This window comes from Dipodomys spectabilis, unplaced genomic scaffold, assembly GCF_019054845.1.
Source record: "Dipodomys spectabilis isolate Male_0828 unplaced genomic scaffold, ASM1905484v1 ptg000001l, whole genome shotgun sequence".
NCBI classification, from domain to species: domain Eukaryota; kingdom Metazoa; phylum Chordata; class Mammalia; order Rodentia; family Heteromyidae; genus Dipodomys; species Dipodomys spectabilis.
In genome coordinates this window covers 14,320,496-14,340,734 of record NW_024870678.1, presented here as the reverse complement: position 1 = coordinate 14,340,734, position 20,239 = coordinate 14,320,496, and the positions used below count along the sequence as shown (strand labels likewise).

Here is a 20,239-nt window from a genome sequence, read left to right as displayed (position 1 = left end):
GATAAAAGGTACATCGTCGCAGGAAATCTGAACATTTTATTTCTTTTACACAATAGTGTAAGAGAGAACAAGTAGAAAGAAATAGAAAAGACTTGGGGCCATAAGGAACACTCAGCATGGCCAGTGACAGATGAGACAGTGAAGATCTCTGCCACAAAGACAGCACAGCACGGATGCCTGATCTCCTGCAGGAAGTATTTTCTTCGGAGACAAATTGCTGGACACATAGATAAAACTTTGTTGCAATAGTTGCTCTGATCAAGGAGGGTGCAAGACGAAGGCACACCATTCTTGTTTTTCTTTTCTTTTTATTTCTCATGAGGAACTCCTCATCTAAAAGTAGATCAGGCCACAGTTGAAGTGCTGGCTGGGAACCCTCGCCTTGGGGCCATAAGCAAGCAGCCAAGCCCAGCAGCATGAAGGCCCCAAAGCCCTTATCTCAGGCATAGATGGGTCAGCAAACTGAAGCTAGCTCGACTCTATACCTCATAGTCATTTTCAAATGTTCAAAATCTACCTAGTACGTTTTATGTGTGTGTGTGTGTGTGTGCATGCGTGTGCGTGGGTGTGAAGATATGATTTATTATGGACTGAACTGTGTATCCCCACAACTAAAAGTCTTTAACTGAGGGCTTGGTGCCCTGTGTGACTGTATTTGGAGACAGAGTCTTCCAGAAGCAAATTAAGCTTAAGTGAGATCAGAAGCTAGGCCTCCCATCCCAAAGATCTTGAGTCATTAGAAGTACAGGAAGAGACACAGTAAACCATGTAAGGGAATAGGGAGAAGGTGCTGCCTACAAGCCAAAAAAAAACAAAAAACAAAAAAGAGGGCTCAGGGTATACTAAACCAGCTAACACCTTGCCCTGGAACTTGCAACATCTAGAAGTGTGAAGACACATGCTTCTAGTGTTTCTGTTTTTGTAGCCTCTCACACTGTGGTGTATTATTATTTAACCCCTACACAGGGCAAAGATTAGGGGAAGGAGTATGCATGCCATTTTCTGAGGCAGGGAGCTGGGTGCCATAGGCTGGTAGGCACAGCAGATGGCAGCGGTGTTCTGTGAGCTCCCAGTCAGGCAACTTGCCAAGGCTGCAGTGCTGGCTTAAATAACTAAAGGGTCAGAGAGCTCATTTTCCATTGGAGGAAAAATGTTGCATGAAGGTGTCTATTGTGGTGTGAATGTTTGTGTCCCCATCAATTTCATATGCCAAAACCCAATTACCAATGTAACAGCATTTGGAGAATGGTTTATAGGGAGTGGGGACTCAGGAGCGGGACAAGTGCCTTCAGAACAATAGTATCAGCCTTCCCTCTTCCACTCTTGGCCCACACAGCAGGAAGGGTAGATTTGTGAACCAAGAAACAAATCCTCACCAGACCCCAATTCTGCAGACATCTTCCTCTAGAACTTCTGTGAGCAATACGTGTTGCTGTTGTTGTTTGTCTAATCTATTCTACTTATGGTATTTTGTTATAGTAGCTCATGGATGAATACAGTGTCTACATAAATGTTACTTAAACTGAGCTGTAGACAAGCAAATGAGATAATGTTTTAAATGAGAACTAAGGAGAACAAAGTTTCAGTCATTCCTGTGTGTTCTTTGCTGCTGTTTCATGGAGCCTGAACTTGAGTCTTTGCTCTGTGGCCCCTTGAAGGGTTCTACATTTTTTTAAGGCTTCCTGAATGCCCTTCCTGTGATGGCACCTGTAATCAGAGCTGGGCCTGCAGCTGGTTAGCTTCAGATAGTCTTCAAAGTGACTTTATTCATCCAGTTGTCATAATTGGGCTCTTATCAGTACAGTGCATTCGGAGCGTAAGTTATAGAACCCAAAGCTATCATTATTACTTGTTCTTCATACCGTTCATAGGAGTAGAAGCACAGGTAAATTGATGGGCAGGTGACTGGCACCTGGTCTTTCCACTCTAGCCCTGTCAGGACACTTCATTGAAAGTCCATAGCAGTTTAAAGTAGTTACATAAAAGTCCCTCAGTGCTTACATATATGTTAAACCTTTCCTATACTACGAGGCTTGCTGAGTGCACCATTTTAAATTCACTGAGTTTTAGCAATCAAGATATTTTAGGGCTGGGTGCTGGTGGCTCATGCCTGTAATCCTAGCTACTCAGGAGGCTGAGATCTGAGGATCATGGTTCAAAGCCAGCCCAGGCTGGAAAGACTTTGAGACTCTTATCTCCAATAAACCATTAGAAAACCAGAAGTGGCTCTGTGGCTCAAGAGTAGAGTGCTCGCCATGAGCTGAAGAGTGCAGAGACAGCACCCAAGTCCAGAGTTCAAGCCCCACGACCAACCAAAAAAAAAAAAAAAGGTATTTTAGGGACCAAGATATTTTTCTTTATCATACAATTTCCGAAAGTTAGAAACTTCCATCTTTCTTTACATTAGTGTGTTGGAAGTCAGCTGTCTTGGCAGAGTCTGAAGCTGAACATGGAGACAAAGGGTTAAGACAATGATAACATATGAAAAATACTAACCAAAGCATTGTACTCAACAGATGCATGCCCTGCATGAATGATTACAAGTAAATTAAATAAATATTAAAGCTTTCTGGACACAGAGCCAGCCCAAATGGACCTGTAGTTGAGGCTCTTTACTAAGCTTTTGAACATGTAAGGTATCTGTCAGTTGGTTATTAAAATAAGATATATCTAACCCACTAAGCAATAAAATTAATATTAGAGGGTTTATCCATGAGAAGTCTGAATAAAGGCAGATAAGGGTTGATCACCAAAATATGTAAAAATGAATGTACATTATTTTGAACCTTTGTGGAAAAAGAATATTAGATGTGACATCATAAATCTTCCAGAAGATAGTAATGATTTCTGACCTTCTCGGATTTATATGGTTTGGAGCACAAATTGATCAAGGACAGAATTCTCTTAAGACTAGAATTCCTGGGCTTCTAATGCTTTTCTGTTTTTAAATAAAATGCTTTAATATCCGGGAGTTTTGCATTAATTAGTTTTGTAAATTGAAGGCTTAACATCCTCAAAAAAGATCACTGGTTCCAAGTCAACTTGACCCACTTTAAACCATCTAGAGACATTAGGTAACCACATGCTCTTGAACATGGATTTCCCAAGGTCACCACATTCATACTAACCAAAGGCTCCACACTCACTCCTCGTGTTCAGACTGCCCTTGGAGATTCTCCTGAATGTTTCAACATAGCATGCTGTGTTCTCTCCAGGGAACTGAGAGTTTAATAAAGCTATGAAAACCTTTCTGTTTCTATCTTTGTTGATGTCTGTTCCCAACCTACCTTACCAAGGTAATTTTAAAACAAAATTGAACTAAGAAAACTGGACATACTTTCTTACAGTACTCTCAGAGATGTCAATATGTAAAAGAACATTCTAAATTTCAATGACAAATCTAATCAACTTGAGAATTTTTTTTAGAGTATTTCAAGGATCCCCTTGGAGAGGAATATTCTGGAAAGATGTTTATTATCTATGGGAGACCTGGTAGGCAGGGAAATGATATCTAAGACAGAATTGCTCTGGCATGGTTGTTAAATGAAAACAAACCTTACAACACAGGGAATACCCAACTTCCATCTGAACTTTGGCTGTAAGCTCCTCCTTTTTTAAGGATTTGCATATAGGTACAGAATGGTATAATCTGAATATATTTACATAATCAGAATTCATACATTTAAAAATCTGTTCATCTTTTCTCTTCCTAGTTTTGAATAAATTTTTTTTTTTGTTTAAGATGAATGTGTACTAAGTGTCTTTTCTTGAGGTACCACAAACTCAATCTATTTACATTGAACTAATCATCATATCTCTACATTATTTTCCTTAAGTGACATGTTCATCAGCCTATTCATTCAGACTAGACATCTAGGAATCTAGCAGTGTCTCCCTTTTCCCTTACACAGTAATGAACCACCCTACCAATCTTAGTACTTACCATACAGCTTCAAATGTTCGTACAATATTATTTCTTCCTCCTAATCTTTCCTTCATGATGATGTCACTGTAAACTCTCTAAACTCCATTTCTGAATTATGTTATTCTCTTCTTATAGACTATTTACCAAGTGATTTTCCATTTTTCCTTATAAAAGAAAGTTTAAACGCTTTGTTCTTTCACACTAGCTTTCCCAAAAAGAAAAGCCTTGCTTTGCTGGTTTTCTCTGGCTGTTTGTGTCTAGCATGAGATACAATTTCACTCATGTTAATCTTCCTGTAAAATGTTTAAGTGTTTTTCACCTTCCATCTGGGACCACCTCGATCACACACCAGCTACCCAACATGCCTCTATTTATCATTCAAGACCAAGTTTAAGATAATTCAGTATAAGTACTTTCTAATTCCGTTTTCCTCTTCCCTTCTTATGCACAGTTTTATTATATTAATTTCTTCGCATATTTATTTTACCTTACTAGGTGGCAAAATTTTTGAGCTAAAAGATTATCAATTAGTTTTCTAAAATCTCTTAAGACTGACTTATCATCTGATACATGGAGCAATGTTTTACAAAGGCTTACTTAGTGAAAGAACCATTATTTCTTTGTGCACACAAAACAATAGAAACTACGTACTATGTTTAAATCACATATGATTAATGATTAAAAATTACCTCTTGCAAGTTAATCATCTGATACTACTTTTTCCTTGCAATGTGATTAGAAAGTAAAGCAGAAACATGTTTTGGATGTTTCCTTTGCATCTTCATGTAAAAGAGAAGTGGGTTCTCATGATCTACCATTATCTCAATAACCTCAATCGTCCTTAATAGTTTTGAAATTCAAGAAAAAATATTCCCCACTCTGAGTTCTTCTCAAAGTAAATAACTAGAACTATATGGGAATCGATCTATGTTGATACTAAAGAGAATAGAAATGCTTCCTATCTTTTCAGATCTGTAGGACTGAAAAGATAGCAGTGAAACCTTCCAATGAACTGTGCTTTAGAAGAGGAGAAGGCAATGGAGCTTTTCTGAAGCTGGTGCAGGAGACCACTGCCTAAACTTTGGACTAAGAAATTGCCCTCAATGGTAAGACTGAGAGTTCTAGCCATATGGTTGAAGTGGTAGGAATGGAAGGAATGTGCAAACATTTGACTCCACAGAGACACATTTCCAGAATTCATTTGAAGCAACGTCTTAGGAGCATTTTAGGAATGTAAATTATTGTAAATTATTGATTGGTGAGCTTTGTGGTCCTTTGTGAAACTGATTATCTATTAATACTTAATAAATGGTTTATAAAAGAAAACAATCAATTTAAAAACCATTTTCACAGGAGGATTTGGGAGGGAAAAGAAAAGGGAAAGGGAAGACAGGAAAGAGTAATAGAAGGGGAGAATATACTAATCAAAGCATTCTATATGCATATGTGGAAATGCTATGATGAAACTCCTTATCATGTATAATTTAATGCACACCAATTAAAAATTTAGAAATCACTTCCATCTTTAGTATTCCTCCTGATACTCTACCATAACGGTTATAAGAAGAATACATTTAAAAAGGATCTTCAGTGAAAAGAAAAATGTATGTAATAAAAATGACTGCTTCCACCTTTCTTTAATATGCTGATTCTTTTCTGAAAAAGTTAATTTGATGGGCTCTAGAAGTGTCATCCCTTCCTAAAAGAGGGGTCAAGGGACACTGAGGAGCAGGAAGGCTAGGTGTAATTCTGTAAGGTAGAAACTTTGAGGTGAAAGAAACAGAGTAGAGCTTTGGTACTTACAGCTGTCCTCTTCTTCAGTTATACATTTCACAACATAACAGGCGTAGATGAACCCTGCCAGCTGAAACAAAACAGAGACGCTTTTAACATCAGGAAAAAGCAAGAGTGCCCAATCTCATTGGGAAAATGGCCTTTCAAAGATGAATGATTTATCACCAGGTTTGTAAGTCCAAATGGTACATCAGACTGGACCATGATTCCAGCATGGATTTTTGGCTCTAGTGAAATATTGAGAAATACACTGTAAATTAATATATTGCTTTATTTTTTTTTTCTGTGGTGCTTATGTGTGAGGTTTGCTAATTTCAAGGCAATCCAAAGCAAATTTCTTTATACAGAAAGGGAAAAAAAGACCTTGACAATTCATGAGTGGATTTAACATTTTCACTTGTGCCAATTGACTTCTACTTTAGTTTTCCCTCATTCAGGGGTTAGGATTCTAAAACTGAACATCAGGAAAAAGTTTTGAGGGGAAAAAACATCAAGGAGATTCCATAGAAGTAAGAAGAAGTAAGAAAAATGTCGCTGCACCTATAACGGAAACCAGAGCATTAGGAGGTCTAATTAAAATGAAAGGTTACAGAGAAGTAATGCTTTCCATCAGCAGCACCAAGACAAAGCACACGATTCTGGATTGCATGTAACACATCATCCTTCCCAGCAATCAGGAAGGCCCCTGATCCTTGAGACTGGTGCCTGTAAATGCGCATAGCAAAATCCTATAGAGAAGTTTTTTTTTTATTTCTTCTCATCAATAAAAAATATTTAATAAAATTTAGAGCTCTGGTAGAAGGAAGCAAATATCATTTCCTGATAAACAAAACCATTTTTTAAACTTGTTTAGAGTAATCTGTCTTGAGTGAATTCTTTAAAATGTAGCATCAGACCTACTGAGGAAGTTTATTCATTTCAGCTTTGAAATGATCTGCTTGGGTACTGACCCTGTAAGATCATATTTGAGTTGGGGAAAAGGAACCTTTCCCTATAGGAAAGGCTTTAAAGTCTTCAATCAGGTTGCTAAAGCACAGGGAATAAATGAGCTACTGTAATAAGCCTAGTGAAGTTGTTTTTCATTAGTGGACAGATAATGATCTTTTGCAGGATGTGGGTGGAACATTTTTAAGTCAGAGGGTACACTAGTAGCTATTTAATGAGCACAAGACTATGTGGGGACAAAAATGTGGTTCAGTTACAAGGTATGCTGAAAAAAGTATTTAACAGGATTTGAAAAAAAGCATTTTCTGGAATAATCTTGATGTGTGAGAAAGAGATGTAGCAGAGCATTAAAAAAAACCCCATTTTCACTGTATTTGATTCCGTTGCCCTATATCTTGTGTATACATATTTATAATTTGGAGAGGGGAAGGGAAATAACAAAATGCTGAAATAAGGATACAGGTTGACCTATTGTAACAATGAGTTGTACAAGACACTATGTTGAAAATGGACTTTACAACTTTGGGGGAAGGGGGAGAGAGGAGCTGGGGAGGTGGGGAGGGAAGGGATGGTAAGGGAAAAACAAAGGAGGCCGTAACAATGCTTGATAAGAAAGGTACTCATTACCTTACTCATATAACTGTAACCCCTCTGTGTGCATTTATTATTATTTTTGTTGTGAAAATACTTTACAGAGGGGTTACAATTACATGGACAAGGTAATGAGTACCTTTCTTATCAAGAAATGTTGCCTCCTTTGTTTCCCCTTCCCATCCCTTCCCATCTCACTCCTCCCCCCCACTCCCCCAAGTTGTAAAGTTCGTTTTTTGACATAACGACTTGTACATCTCATTGTTGCAACGGGTCCACCTGTATCCCTATTTAAACGATTTGTTTTTCCCCTTCCCCTCCACAAATTATACCAACATCAAATACAATGAAAGCAGGGGTTATACCGTGGGGGAGGGACATACAAAGCAAGAAAGATATCATCTTATAAATATGTTAGAAACAATCACCTGAAAGGAAACACATTTGAATACTTATCTTGGGGATCATTTCACCTAACATCAACTTATCTGACCTTTTCTGCTTGTCTCAGACATATACTAGTTATTGCAAATAAGGAAACCATGGGACCTATGTTTCTTTGGGCTCTGTGTGCATATATATATATATCAGGAAAACAATAGTCATCCTGGAGAGAAGAGGTCACAGTAGCCACTCTTTACACAAACAATTGGGTCTTTGTGTTTGGTTCCCAATGAATGAACAGGAATGTGGACCTCCTGATTACAAGAATGTAATCATCCCAAATGTAATGTCAGAGCTAGCACATGCCATAGAACACTGAATAATGTACTACTGATACTATAGGAGTAAAATCATTTTCTTTTCAATATTTTGGGAAAGTCATCAAATCAGCATGTTTCTCTTTGAATTATATGGTGCTATTGGCAAGAAGTTAGTGAGAGCTAGAATGCTCTCTTATATAATAGAATAATCAGGATCATTGTGAGACATATTTAGAATGTAAGGTACTAGTTAAAAAACTAGTGTTCCCTATTTGGCTTTAGCAAAAATGTTTGACTTGCCTAATCAAAATCACATAGTGATTTGTGCAGTTGTGTACGTATTAACCTTTTATCTACTAGGAGATGTGACAGTGCTCTGTTATCTGAATAGGCCAGTCTCCTGAGTACCTTGGCACTTGACTTTTCCTGTGGTTAGTTAAGGAGTTTGGTTAAATCTCTTGGGGCTAGCCTGTAACTCCTCACCTTCTTCTAATTAAGTTCTTCTTTTTTTTTTTTCTTCTTTTTTTTTTGTCAGTCGTGGGGCTTGAACTCTGGGCCTGGACGCTGTCCCTCAGCTCTTCAGCTCAAGGCTAACACTCTACCACTTGAGTCACAGCACCACTTCCGGCTTTTTCTGCTAATGTGGTGCTGAGGAATCAAGCCCAGGGCCTCATGCATGCAAGGCAAGTGCTCTACCACTGAGCCACCTTCCCAGCTTAAGTTCTTAATATAAGTAACGGAATGTTACTAATTTATCATCTATTCTTTTCAGCTCTAAGCACTTGTGAACTTATTTGTAAAACAATCTTCTTTTAGTCACAATTTTTAAAAATTCTAACCCTTACTCATTACTTCATTACTTTGAAATGAAAATTTAGGCAACAAGTATTGATAGATTCTAGATTCTGGACCAGTAAGTTTAAATTCCTCATTAGAGTGCCTCTAGATTGAAGATTATTAAGTGTACTCTAGCAGAATGCAGCTAAGGACCTGCTTGCAGCTTATCAGTGATCTTTTAATTGTATTCAGTTACATTCTGTAACTATCAGGGGAGCTCCTTTGATAAGGTAATTCCTGCTGCATTTCATTACAGAAGCTTGCTGATTAATAGAATGTTAGCTCCTAAACTGGTCACCTCTAAATACAAATGGAAACTTGTTTTCCTCAAATTCATTGAAATTTATAAACTCTACTATCTTCTATATTTCCTACACCATGTAAATAACTAATTTAATTTTCACTTCCCAAGAGCAGTTTGTAAAATGTGCCTGAAGAAAAGGCAATTTCAGTCATTTCTAATAATTGTCAGTGCTTATGATGTGCAACTTGTCTAACTGCTACCTGGGCCATTTATATGATGGAAGTAAATTCAGGGCTTCTAAATCTTTTCACCATTGAAACTTGGGGTTGGGTGGTTCTTGGTGGTGGAGGCTGTTGTGTTTTAATGTGTATAAACAGAAGTTGTCTCACTGCATCTAAGATGAGACAATCAAAGATATCTCCAGATATTCTCATATGTCCCTCTCTAACAGGGCCAGAATGTCCTCTCTTACAGCTACTAGTTTAGATACAGCTCCAGTCTTAAGGAATTTGTGATCCTGAGGTAGATTTACGTGAATTGTAAGGAAGAGAGGAGAACATTGTATGTTCACTAAGTGACAAACTGGATAGGGGTGCTTTTCTGCATTGGTCCATTCATCTTGTAGTCACTCATTATGTGTCTGCAGAGGACAAGCAAAATGAGACTGGCTTTTCCAGCGTGAGATCATCAAGTAGAAAAGCTATGAATTGTGTTCAGGTAAGAGTCAGTATTACATCGGATGAAAGTTTGAAGATTCCTTCCTATAGAAACAGAAATCAAAACTGTGTAGGAAAATCAGGGCCACTTTCTGTGCACTCCTGGTCTTACAATTCTCACTCTTCGGTTTTCCTACAGAGCATATTTAAAGGGTACCCCTGCAAAAACATCACATTTTTTCACTAAATGATTCCTTCCTGAAGTGATGTTTAGCTTCTGTTTTGTCCCTGTTTCCTCTACACTCCACTCCTAGTCAGAACTGTTGTCTGTAGTGAGTTGATGGTTTGCTGGCAAACAGCCGTTGATTTCCTTTGTTCCTTAAGTCATTTTCTCACTTGACCAACCAACTCCAAATGCTAATTCTCTATACCTCCTTTTTCCTTGCCCCACTAAGCTTTGAACCTGAAGTCATCTGATGTATTTCTTTAAGACTGAATTAGATTGTTGCTTCTCTCAAGAACTGGCAGTCCATTTTCAGAGTAGGTTGCAGGTTTTGAGATTGATCCTGAGAGACAGAAAGACTTTGAGAAGGAGTTATAGAGAACACGAGAGAGGTAGAAAGGATACGTTTCCTATCCTTTCTTTCTTTTTTTCCCCTTTACTGTGCTAGTCCTGGAGCTTGAACTCAGTGCCTGGGATTTGTCCCCGAGCACAAGGCTAACACTATCATAAACATGAGCCTCAGCAGTCCCATTTCCAGCTTTAAAAACATGAATGTTGTACATACATGTTTCTAATTTGGGAGGGGAAGGGAAATAACAAAATGCTGAAACAAAGATACAGATTATATATACAAGATGCAGGGCACACAGAAGAGATGGTAGGGGAAAAACAAAGGGGGAAGTAACAATGCTCCATAGGAAATGTATTCATTACCTTACTCATGTAACTATAAACCCTCTGTACAGTATCTTTACAATAAAATATATACATTAAAAAAAGAAAAAAGGATACAGATTGACACATTATAATAATGAGAAGTACATGATTCTATGTTGAAAATGAACCTTACAACTTCGGGGAGGAGGGAGGGAGGAGTTAGGAAGATGGGGAGGGAAGGGATAGTAGGGGAAAACAAGGAGGGGGTAAAAAATGTGAGATAGGAAATGAACTCATTACCTTATTCATGTAACTGTGACCCTTCTGTACAGTATCTTTACAATAAAAATATTTAAAAAACAAAAAAATCCTTTTATTTGGTAGTTAATTGGAGATGAGAGTCTTACAGACTTCCCTGCCTTGGCTAGCTTTCAAAGGCAATCCTGGAATCATAGCCTACTGAGTAGTTAGATTAGACATAAGCTACCAGAGCCTGGCAGATAGGACATCTTCAAACCAGAGTTTAGAAAAACATGGAAAGTGTTTTCCAGTACAATGAAGTTGTCTAGTTCAGAGTGATTTAAGGGACTGCAAACCAAGACTAGTGCCTGTTATTGCATGGTAGGTCTGAGTTCCTGCAACTAAAATGAAATATTTTTTTCCTTGCTCCCCCTTTAAATTCAGCTAGAATAGTAACAGAAGGCACTTGGGGCATACTATTAGGCTTAATGCACAATTATCCACTACTGAAAAACAAAATGTTTCAGTTGTTTAGTCTTTGGCATTCAAAGCAGAACTAAGACAAAATCTTTTTATTTTTATTCATCTTTTCACCTTCATACATTTAATATGATTTGTTCATGTATAATTCACCTGGCAGGGAATTACATATCATCTTGATATCATTACTGACTGAAAGGAAATGATATTTTCTCTCTATAACTAAATCAGATTAAAATTCTTTTGCCTTCACAATGCCAAATTATGATCATGTGTCCCAGAAATTCACTTAGGAGCTAATAGGTAAAAAGGAATTGAAGCTTTTTGTTAAGTATTTAGAAAGATTCAAACGTAATAATCTAAAATGTAACCACCTCACTGTTTAAAATATTATAGTTTGAACTTCTATTTCCAGTAAAATGGAATAGTGGGAGGTATTTTTCCCCCTCTATCCTTTATACTAAATACAATTTAAAATGTTGGCCATTTTATATGTAACAAATCAGAAGAGTCCCAAAAGTAGAAGGCAGGCAGATCTGTCAGGTACATCAGGGACTCTCGAGATTCATGAAAGGACATGGGGGTAAGTTTCCCTTTATTCTTATTTTTGGTCCTATCTGTCTGTCTGTCTGTCTATTTACCTATCATATCTGTTTCTACTCTCTCTTTATACTTACCATCTATTTTTATGATTTTTTTTTTGTCAGCCATGGGGCTTGAACTTATATCTTGGGCACTGTTTCTGAACCTTTCTGCTGAAGGCTAGTGCTCTACCACTTTGAGCCACAGCTCAAAAAACCATTTCTGGTTTTCTGGTGGTTAATCAGAGATAAGAGTTTTATGGACTTTGCTTCCCAGACTGACTTTGAACTGCGATCCTCAAATTTCAGCCTCCTGAGTAGCTAGGATTCTGGGTGCGAGTCAGCATTGCCTGGTTTATGTTTGTGATCTTCACTAGTTTTGGAGCTGAGATGCCCACAACCTAGAAATGTCGATGGACATAGATCTTTAAAAAAGTCAGCCAAAACCTTGTTCTCTTGAGACAAATGACCAGGAGAAGGACAGCCTAGCCAGTCAAAATATTTTAAGAAACTATTGACTTATTAGGCAATACCACAGGTAAAATAAACTGAAATAACTGGAGTAATCCCCTTTGACTAGAGAAGCAAATTATAGGGAGCCATGACTTTCTTCCTGGCCAGACGGTGGGGTTCAACAGGTCAGGCAAGGATTCCAGATTTTCATTCATGCTAGGAAGTACATAGGACCCCGTCATCCCTCGAACCCTAGGGACAGTGAAGGCCCATGGAAAATGTAGGGTTCTAGCCTAACTCTGCAGTAATAAGGTGCCCCGGTCCTCCCCATGGGGTGAGGTCAGAGGAGAGTTGGTAGCAAGTCAGGATATTTTACCAAAGTCGAGCGGTAATGAGGCTAATCTTGGCCCCGGGATGACAGCAAAACAACCTTGTGCAGTAATGAGGCCCTCTTGGCTCTCCCAGTTGTGGTGCTGTCAGGAAAGGGCGAATGGGGCTGTGCCTCAGCCTTACTAACAAGCTCTTCTCAGCTTGACTCTCAAAGGAGAACTTCTATCCCCACTTGACCAATATAAGTCAGCATCTCTCCTTTATCCACCACAGCACTCTTAGAGGAATCATCAAAAGAATAGGACCTAGAGTCCTAAATATTCATGTTTCAATTAAAAGTTACACATCAAGCCAATAAGAAGGCTCTCCCTTTGAATAGAGGCACTCAATGAGGACTAACAAGAGGCAACTGATATGAGAATTACTTAAGCATTTTAAGCTAGATACCATAAGATGCTTCTGTTAACAATTGGAAACACATTTGAAATAAATGAAAAAAGTCTTAGTGAGAAGAAACAAAAAGTATGAATGTAGAAATAGAAGAAATGACGAAAATAGAAAAACTCAATTGTAGAATAGGAAAGTCCTAGGTAAGAACTAGTAACCATGACCATAGCACAATGAAATTACCTCATTTGGGCAACAAAGAAGTAGTCTGACATCTATGACTAAAACCTCAGGAACCCATGAGATTATAAAGTAGCTTTGATGCTTTACATCATTTCTGTCTCAGAAGGTGAGGAGAAAGAGATCAATATTGAAAAAGTGCTCAATGAATCAAGGACTAAAATGTTCCTGAAGTTTACAAAGGATATACATTTATAAATTCAACAAACTAAGTGAACTTCAATTAGGATAAATCAAAATTAGTTTCCACCAAAATGCATAATAATAAAACTTGTGAAACTAAAAACAAAACAATTGAAAGTATCAAAAAAATTTATGTATAACTATAGAAAATAGATTCTCAAAAAATGGCACGCAACTACCATTTGACCCAGAAATTTCACTTTTGGGCTTTCATCCTAGAGAAATGTACAGATGTAGATAGAAATCCTGAGCATCAATGTTTGTAGAAGTTTTATTCACAATTTTCCCAAACTAGACACAAAAATACATGTCATCTGTATATAAATTAGCAAACTGTGGTATGTCTACACACTACTAAGACATTACTCATCAATAACATAGAAGGGACTATTGACATGGGCAATCCCCATGTCTGTAGCTTTATATTATTTGAAAAAAAGCCAATACAAATATATTCTATAGTATTCACTTATATTATAAAGTATACTTTTTGCTGTTTCATGAGACAAGATCTCACTATGTATCCTAGGCTGGCTTGGAATTTGAAATATTCCTCCCTCAGTCTTCTGAGATTGTATGTATGTGTCAGTATGATACAACTGTAGAGATGGAGGACTGCTTCATGTTCATCAGAGGTGAATAAGGGATGGGTTCAGAAGGAAAGGGAGATGGCAACATGTTTGATTCTTCAGTGATAGAGTTGCTCATATCTTGATTATAACCATATTAATATCAGTAGTGGTATAGTAATATTTTAAAGCATGTTTCCATTTTGGAAAACTGGGTAAAGGGTGGTCAGGGTGTCTCATTAACTCACATAATTGCATATTATACACAAGTATCTCACAATATAAATTTACTATATTTTAGCCGGACTCCAGTGGCTCATGATGGTAATCCTAGCTACTCAGGAGACTGAGATCTGAGGATCGCGATTCAAAGCTAGCCCAGGCAGGAAAGTCTGTGAGACTCTGATCGCCAATTGACCACCAAAAAACTGGAAGTGGTGCTGTGGCTCAACTGGTAGGTAGAGTGTTTGCCTTGAGCTGAAAAGCTGAGGGATAGCATGTAGGCCCAGAGTTCAAGACCTACAACCGACAACAAAACAAAACAACCACAAAAAGTACTATATTTTAGAGTGCAATTATTATTTTTCTAATATAATTTTCTAAATATACATTTTAACAGAGTACATATATTGCTTTAAGTAAAAAAGCTATACTTTAATTTTCAGTCTTTAGGCCAACATGGAAGTTCACAATAATTTTGGATGTTAATGCTACATGCAATCATTATTCAACTTTTTTTTTTTTTGCTATGTGTGGAGGTTGTAGCAACACTATATTTTAATCTGCAATTATCATGTATTCTAAATGAATGAGTTCTATGTCTCATTAAAATTAACTAATCTCCTTTTGACTGAATTAATAATTCATTTGCTCTGAGCCCATCCTTTTTGTATTTGGAATTTGAACAGAAGGATATTATGTACTAGCTAAATATACTTTTAAGTTGCAGACAATTTTTACTTGCTCCTTTTCATCTTATTCCATTTACATAATTTGCGATTGCTCTAGCAAAGGATTTTAATGTGATTATATTGGTGGTTTTAATGAAAATCTTTATGAACTATTACATGGGATGATGGTACACCATCTTGATTGTCTACTAGGTGATGTTTTTCCTATTCCACTGGTTGGACAATTATGGAGCATGTGAATTTTCTTTGATACAACGAATTCAGATGCAGTTATCAACTTATAACTCAGGGAAGATTTCTCATAAGGTTTATTGTGAATGTTGAAGCATACAAGGCCAAATCAGCTTTCCAGAGGATCAAAAACATACCATAATTCGAGTCTTTAGGCCTTGTAGTATGTCATCAAGTAAAAATATATTAAACACTTTTTAAAAGATGAGATACAACTAGCCATACTTGAAAGTTTGTATTATCTACTTAAGGTTGGAGAAAGGAATGAACCAAGTACCAACACTGGCCTAGCCAATCATCTTAGTCTCTGGGGTTTGGTAGATTTCTTAGACAAAATATACCAAATAATTATTTAATTTTAAATGAGCCTGATGAATTATTAATAAAGTTGGCAGAGAAGAAGGTATTAAGACAGGGTGAATGATGGTTAATAAAACTGAAATATTGCCATGGCTAATAATTCTCGCAAGGTTGAAGTATCAGATCAATTAAAAAATTGAATTGAAACTAATCTGATCACTTTGTGCATGTGACAGTTAAGAGGTGATCAAAGAAATGGTCACTGATATCCAATAGAACCATTTGTTACAAATTCTTTCCTTTTAGAAGTAACAGGTAGTAGGGAATCTTCAGCTAGAGTTGTTCATTGAACACAAATGGGAAATACAAAACCAAAACAGCAACAACAACCCCCCAAGCCTGATCAACAAAATATACTATTTAAATATTTACTATTTTAATGGGACAGTTAGATTTACAATTATGTTTTAATATATAATAAGAGCTTTGGATGACTTACATGAATCAAGTAAGGCAGAAAGCACATTTTAAAAATACGTTGTAAGCGAGGGAAGGGGTGACACTTTTCAAAAAGACATGTACCCATACTTGACTTACATAACTATAAACCCTCTGTACATCACCTTCACAATAACAATAATATATATTAAAATTATATTGTGAAAATATAAACAACAATGTCCTGTAGAATTTCTGGACAGAATCAGCACATTTCTTTATAAGTGGCATAAGTTTTATTTGTAATTTATGGCAAACTGATAGCAAAATTAATAGGACAAAAAGTAAGGCATTTACAAAAATAAATGAGCTCATGTTAGGTATTGTAACATTACCACAAAGCTAAAAATTAATCAGTATATTCATTGGACTAGATGTGGTATTATAGTTTTGACTATTGGAAAACAGGCCAAGTTCTTCCAAAGAGAATACAGAATAGATTATTTGTATTAGATATTAATTGCAAAAGTACCTAATATTATATATGTTTCTATGGAAAAAGGTACTAAAACTAAAATAACATTGGAATCTCCTCAGAAGTACCAAATTAAGGATAAATAAAATGTAGAGAATGTATTGCACCAGAGACCTCAACACATATTACACCAATATATTGCCAGAAACTGTAAATGAGACCACACTACGAGGATGTAGCATAGAGACTATACAGTGGATCAATATCTGCTTAAAGACATATGCTGCAAAACCAGCAATGATACAGAGATGAACTTTGAACTGGAAAGCAGTTTAAACAAATATGCGTACTGAGGAAGTACAATGAGAGGATGCACAAATTTGGTAATCATGTGGGAGATCCTAAAAAAGCAGTGTTCATGCATTACCTAAAGAGGACCGTCAAACACAAAAGAGATAAATAGTCCTATTTTCTTATGGGGTAGCCATGATAAAACTGAAGAAATTTGTGCACTTCCTGCACCATTACTGAAGTGGTACTCAATGGAGTTGTGACCACATTGAGAAGGGAGTTAGAGGAAATTTATTAAGAGTATGAAGTTCCTGATCCAAAGAATCTGCTCAGAAAACATTGGGATGAGATTAAGGATGGCTGTGGTGGTGACTATCGCGTCAAATTGATGGTTGACTGCTTCCCGAGAATAAACTTAAAAACCAGATGATTTCTATGTTCACTCGTAAAAGTAAATTATCATTGTTTAGTAATAAAAATTTAGATGTTTTCTGTTTAAATAAACTGTTAAAGAAACATTTGTAAAAGGAGAAATAGTGAATGCATCCTCTATGACAGATTAAAGAATTTCCTACTTTTCCTCTATCTTTAAGTAATTGATGAAATATAGCAGACCATTTTATATTTTGGAGATTGGGAATAGGACATACTCTGGGTCTCTAAGAGCCTATTCTGTCCACATCCCTGTAAATTTGTATCTAGTATCCCTAGAATAATGTAGCATATGCTACATGTGGACAGATACAAGGACTTTGATGTAGGCAGGAGACATTTCTTCTGATTTCATCTGAGGTCATTAACTTGGATACACTATCCTAGGAATGTATGTAGAAGAGACCAATCTTCATCTTCTGGTCCAGAAGTTGACTTCCAATGAAGTGTTCACAGAGATGGGCTGAGTCAAAAAATGCAGATTGGTAATCATCATGCTCATTAGGCAAAGTATAATCTGACTTCACACCACCTTGCTGGTTTTACGATTGCTTTGCAGGCTGGGAAACAGTCCATCACCTCATAGCCCAGTAATTCTGGCTGACTGATTATATATGGAAGAATATAAGAAAGAATTAATGTTAGTTAACTTAAATAATTCTTCACAAATCGTTTCTTCATTTGGCAAGATGAACACCAGAAGAGATGTTAAATGATAGACTCATGATTGTCAAAAATAATTTATTAATTAAATAAAATGTATTTAATTTGTAAATCATAAAAATAAGAATCATGCCTCTGAATGCACTAAATGAAAGCAACCAAACCCTAACAACAAATCCTCAAAGAAACAACTGCCCAAGAAATAAGTGGGCTAAAGACTTAAAGAGAAACTTCTCTGAAGAGGAAAGAAGGATGGCCAATAGACACATGAAGAAATGCTCAACCTCCCTAGCCATAAAAGAAATGCAAATCAAAACAACATTGAGATACCACCTCACCCCAGTTAAAATGGCTAAAATCAAGAACTCTAATAACAACAGATGCTGGAGGGGATGTGGACAGAAGGGAACCTTACTGTGTTGGTGGGAGTGTAAACTTGTCCAGCCACTTTGGAAAGCAGGATGGGGGGGGAGGTTCCTCAAAAGACTCCACATAGAGCTCCCCTATGACCCAGAAATCCCACTTTTGGGCATTTACCCAAATGATCACAAACAAGACCATACTAAAGCTACCAGCACGACTCTGTTTATTGCAGCATTATTTACCATAGCTAAGATATGGAACTAACCCAGATGCCCCTCAGTAGATGAATGGATCAAGAAAATGTGGTATATATACATAATGGAATTCTATGCCTCCATCAGAAAGAATGACATTGCCCCATATTTGTTAGGAAATGGAAAGACTTGGAAAAAATTATATTACGTGAAATAAGCCAGGCCCAAAGAAACATAGGTCCCATGGTTTCCCTTATTTGCAATTATTAGTATATATCTGAGACAAGCAGAAAATGTCAGATAAGTTGATGTTAGGTGAAATGAACCCCAGGATAAGTATTCAAATGTTTTTTCTTTCTTGTGATAGTTTCTAGCATATTTATAAGATGTTTTCTTTGTTGCTTTGTATGTCCCTCCCCCATGTATAACCCTTGCTTTCACTGTATTTGATGTTGGTATAATTTGTGGAGGGGAAAAGCAAAAACAAATCGTTTAAATAGGGATACAGGTGGACCCATTGCAACAATGAGATGTACAAGTCGTTATGTAGAAAAACGAACTTTACAACTTTGGTCGGGGGTGGGTAGGGAGGATCTGCTATGTGGGGGCAGGAAGGGCGGTATGGGAAGGGATAGGAAGGGGAAACAAAGGAGGAGGCAACAATGCTTGGAAAGAAATGTACTCATTACCTTGCTCATGTAATTGTAACCCCTCTGTATGGTATTTTCACAATTAAAAAAAAAAAGATTGTCTAAGCTTACACTACCTAGACAGAATAGTTGCTTCGAAGTGTTATAATAAACTCAGATGTATTATCAGTGTTTGAAATATATATTTAGCTAAAACCTTAGAGCAACCAAGTCTCTTTCCCATGACACATGTGAGGAGAAGTTTTGCCCTTTATGAAAAGGTGTTTTATGTGGCATGTACAAAGCTTGCTTCCATAGCAAACTTGCTGTAAAGGGTGGCCAGGGAAAGATCACTGGGAGTGAAGATGGCAGCAGAAGCTGTCCTCAAGGGGAATAAGATGTGGATTGGGGAAGACACACATTAAAGACCAGTATTTCCCCAAAGCAATTTTAACAGGTAACAAACTGAATTGAAAGTGTCACTTAAAAGGCCCATCAACTTTCCCCTTGTGGAACAGTGTGATCCAGTTGGACTGAATGACTTTGGAGTCAGACTTGATTGCTATTCCTCACTGACCCTTCCTAAGTTTCTGTTCTTTCCTTTTTCATTTTGTTCTACAGCTAGTCACTGACCCTACCATCTCAGCTCTACCCCTGAGCCATTCCACAACTTTTCCTAGATTTTTCTTCTTTCTACACAAGTCATAGACAAAATGAGCGAAAAAGTTGTGTGAACTACTACTGAAGAATTTAATGAATTACTTGTGACACCATTTTCATTTAAGAATATTAAACATAGGAGAAGCTACAACTCTATTTGTTTTACTATTATTGATATTATTGTTGGTATTTGTGATGCTGAGAATTAAGTGTGAAAACTTTTGTATGCTAGGCAAGTGTTTTACCCTGAGCTATACCCAAAGCCTTACTTCTTAGTTTTTAATATTTAAACATCTAAGTTAAGTAGTCATCTAACCAATCCTTTACATATGGGTTTCAGGTAAGAGATAGGAAAGGATAGGAAAATGATTAATATATAAAGGAATATTGAGCATTGTGAAAGTGGCTCACGACATGGTGAATATATATTAACCTTTATAGTTATCATAAAAACTAAAAAAGTGTTCCTCTTGTTTATTACAATTTACAAATGAGAAAACTGAGGCTTGGAAATAATTAAGAAATGTCACAAGATATGAGGGAGAGGATTTATTCCAAAGTTTACAGACCCAAAACACTATGCTTTTTATTTTGAGACAGTATTGTTAGCTTA

The 20,239-nt window shown here is 36.8% G+C and overlaps 1 protein-coding gene across 1 annotated transcript in view; it reads right to left on the bottom strand.

Moving 5' to 3' along the window:
• Nkain2 (sodium/potassium transporting ATPase interacting 2) overlaps positions 1–20,239 on the bottom strand; it is an 864,427-nt gene that overhangs the window by 23,592 nt on the left and 820,596 nt on the right. Inside the window, exon 5 of the mRNA XM_042702042.1 lies at positions 5,729–5,789. Coding sequence (XP_042557976.1) covers positions 5,729–5,789 — 61 coding nt within the window. The remainder of the gene's footprint in view (positions 1–5,728; positions 5,790–20,239) is intronic.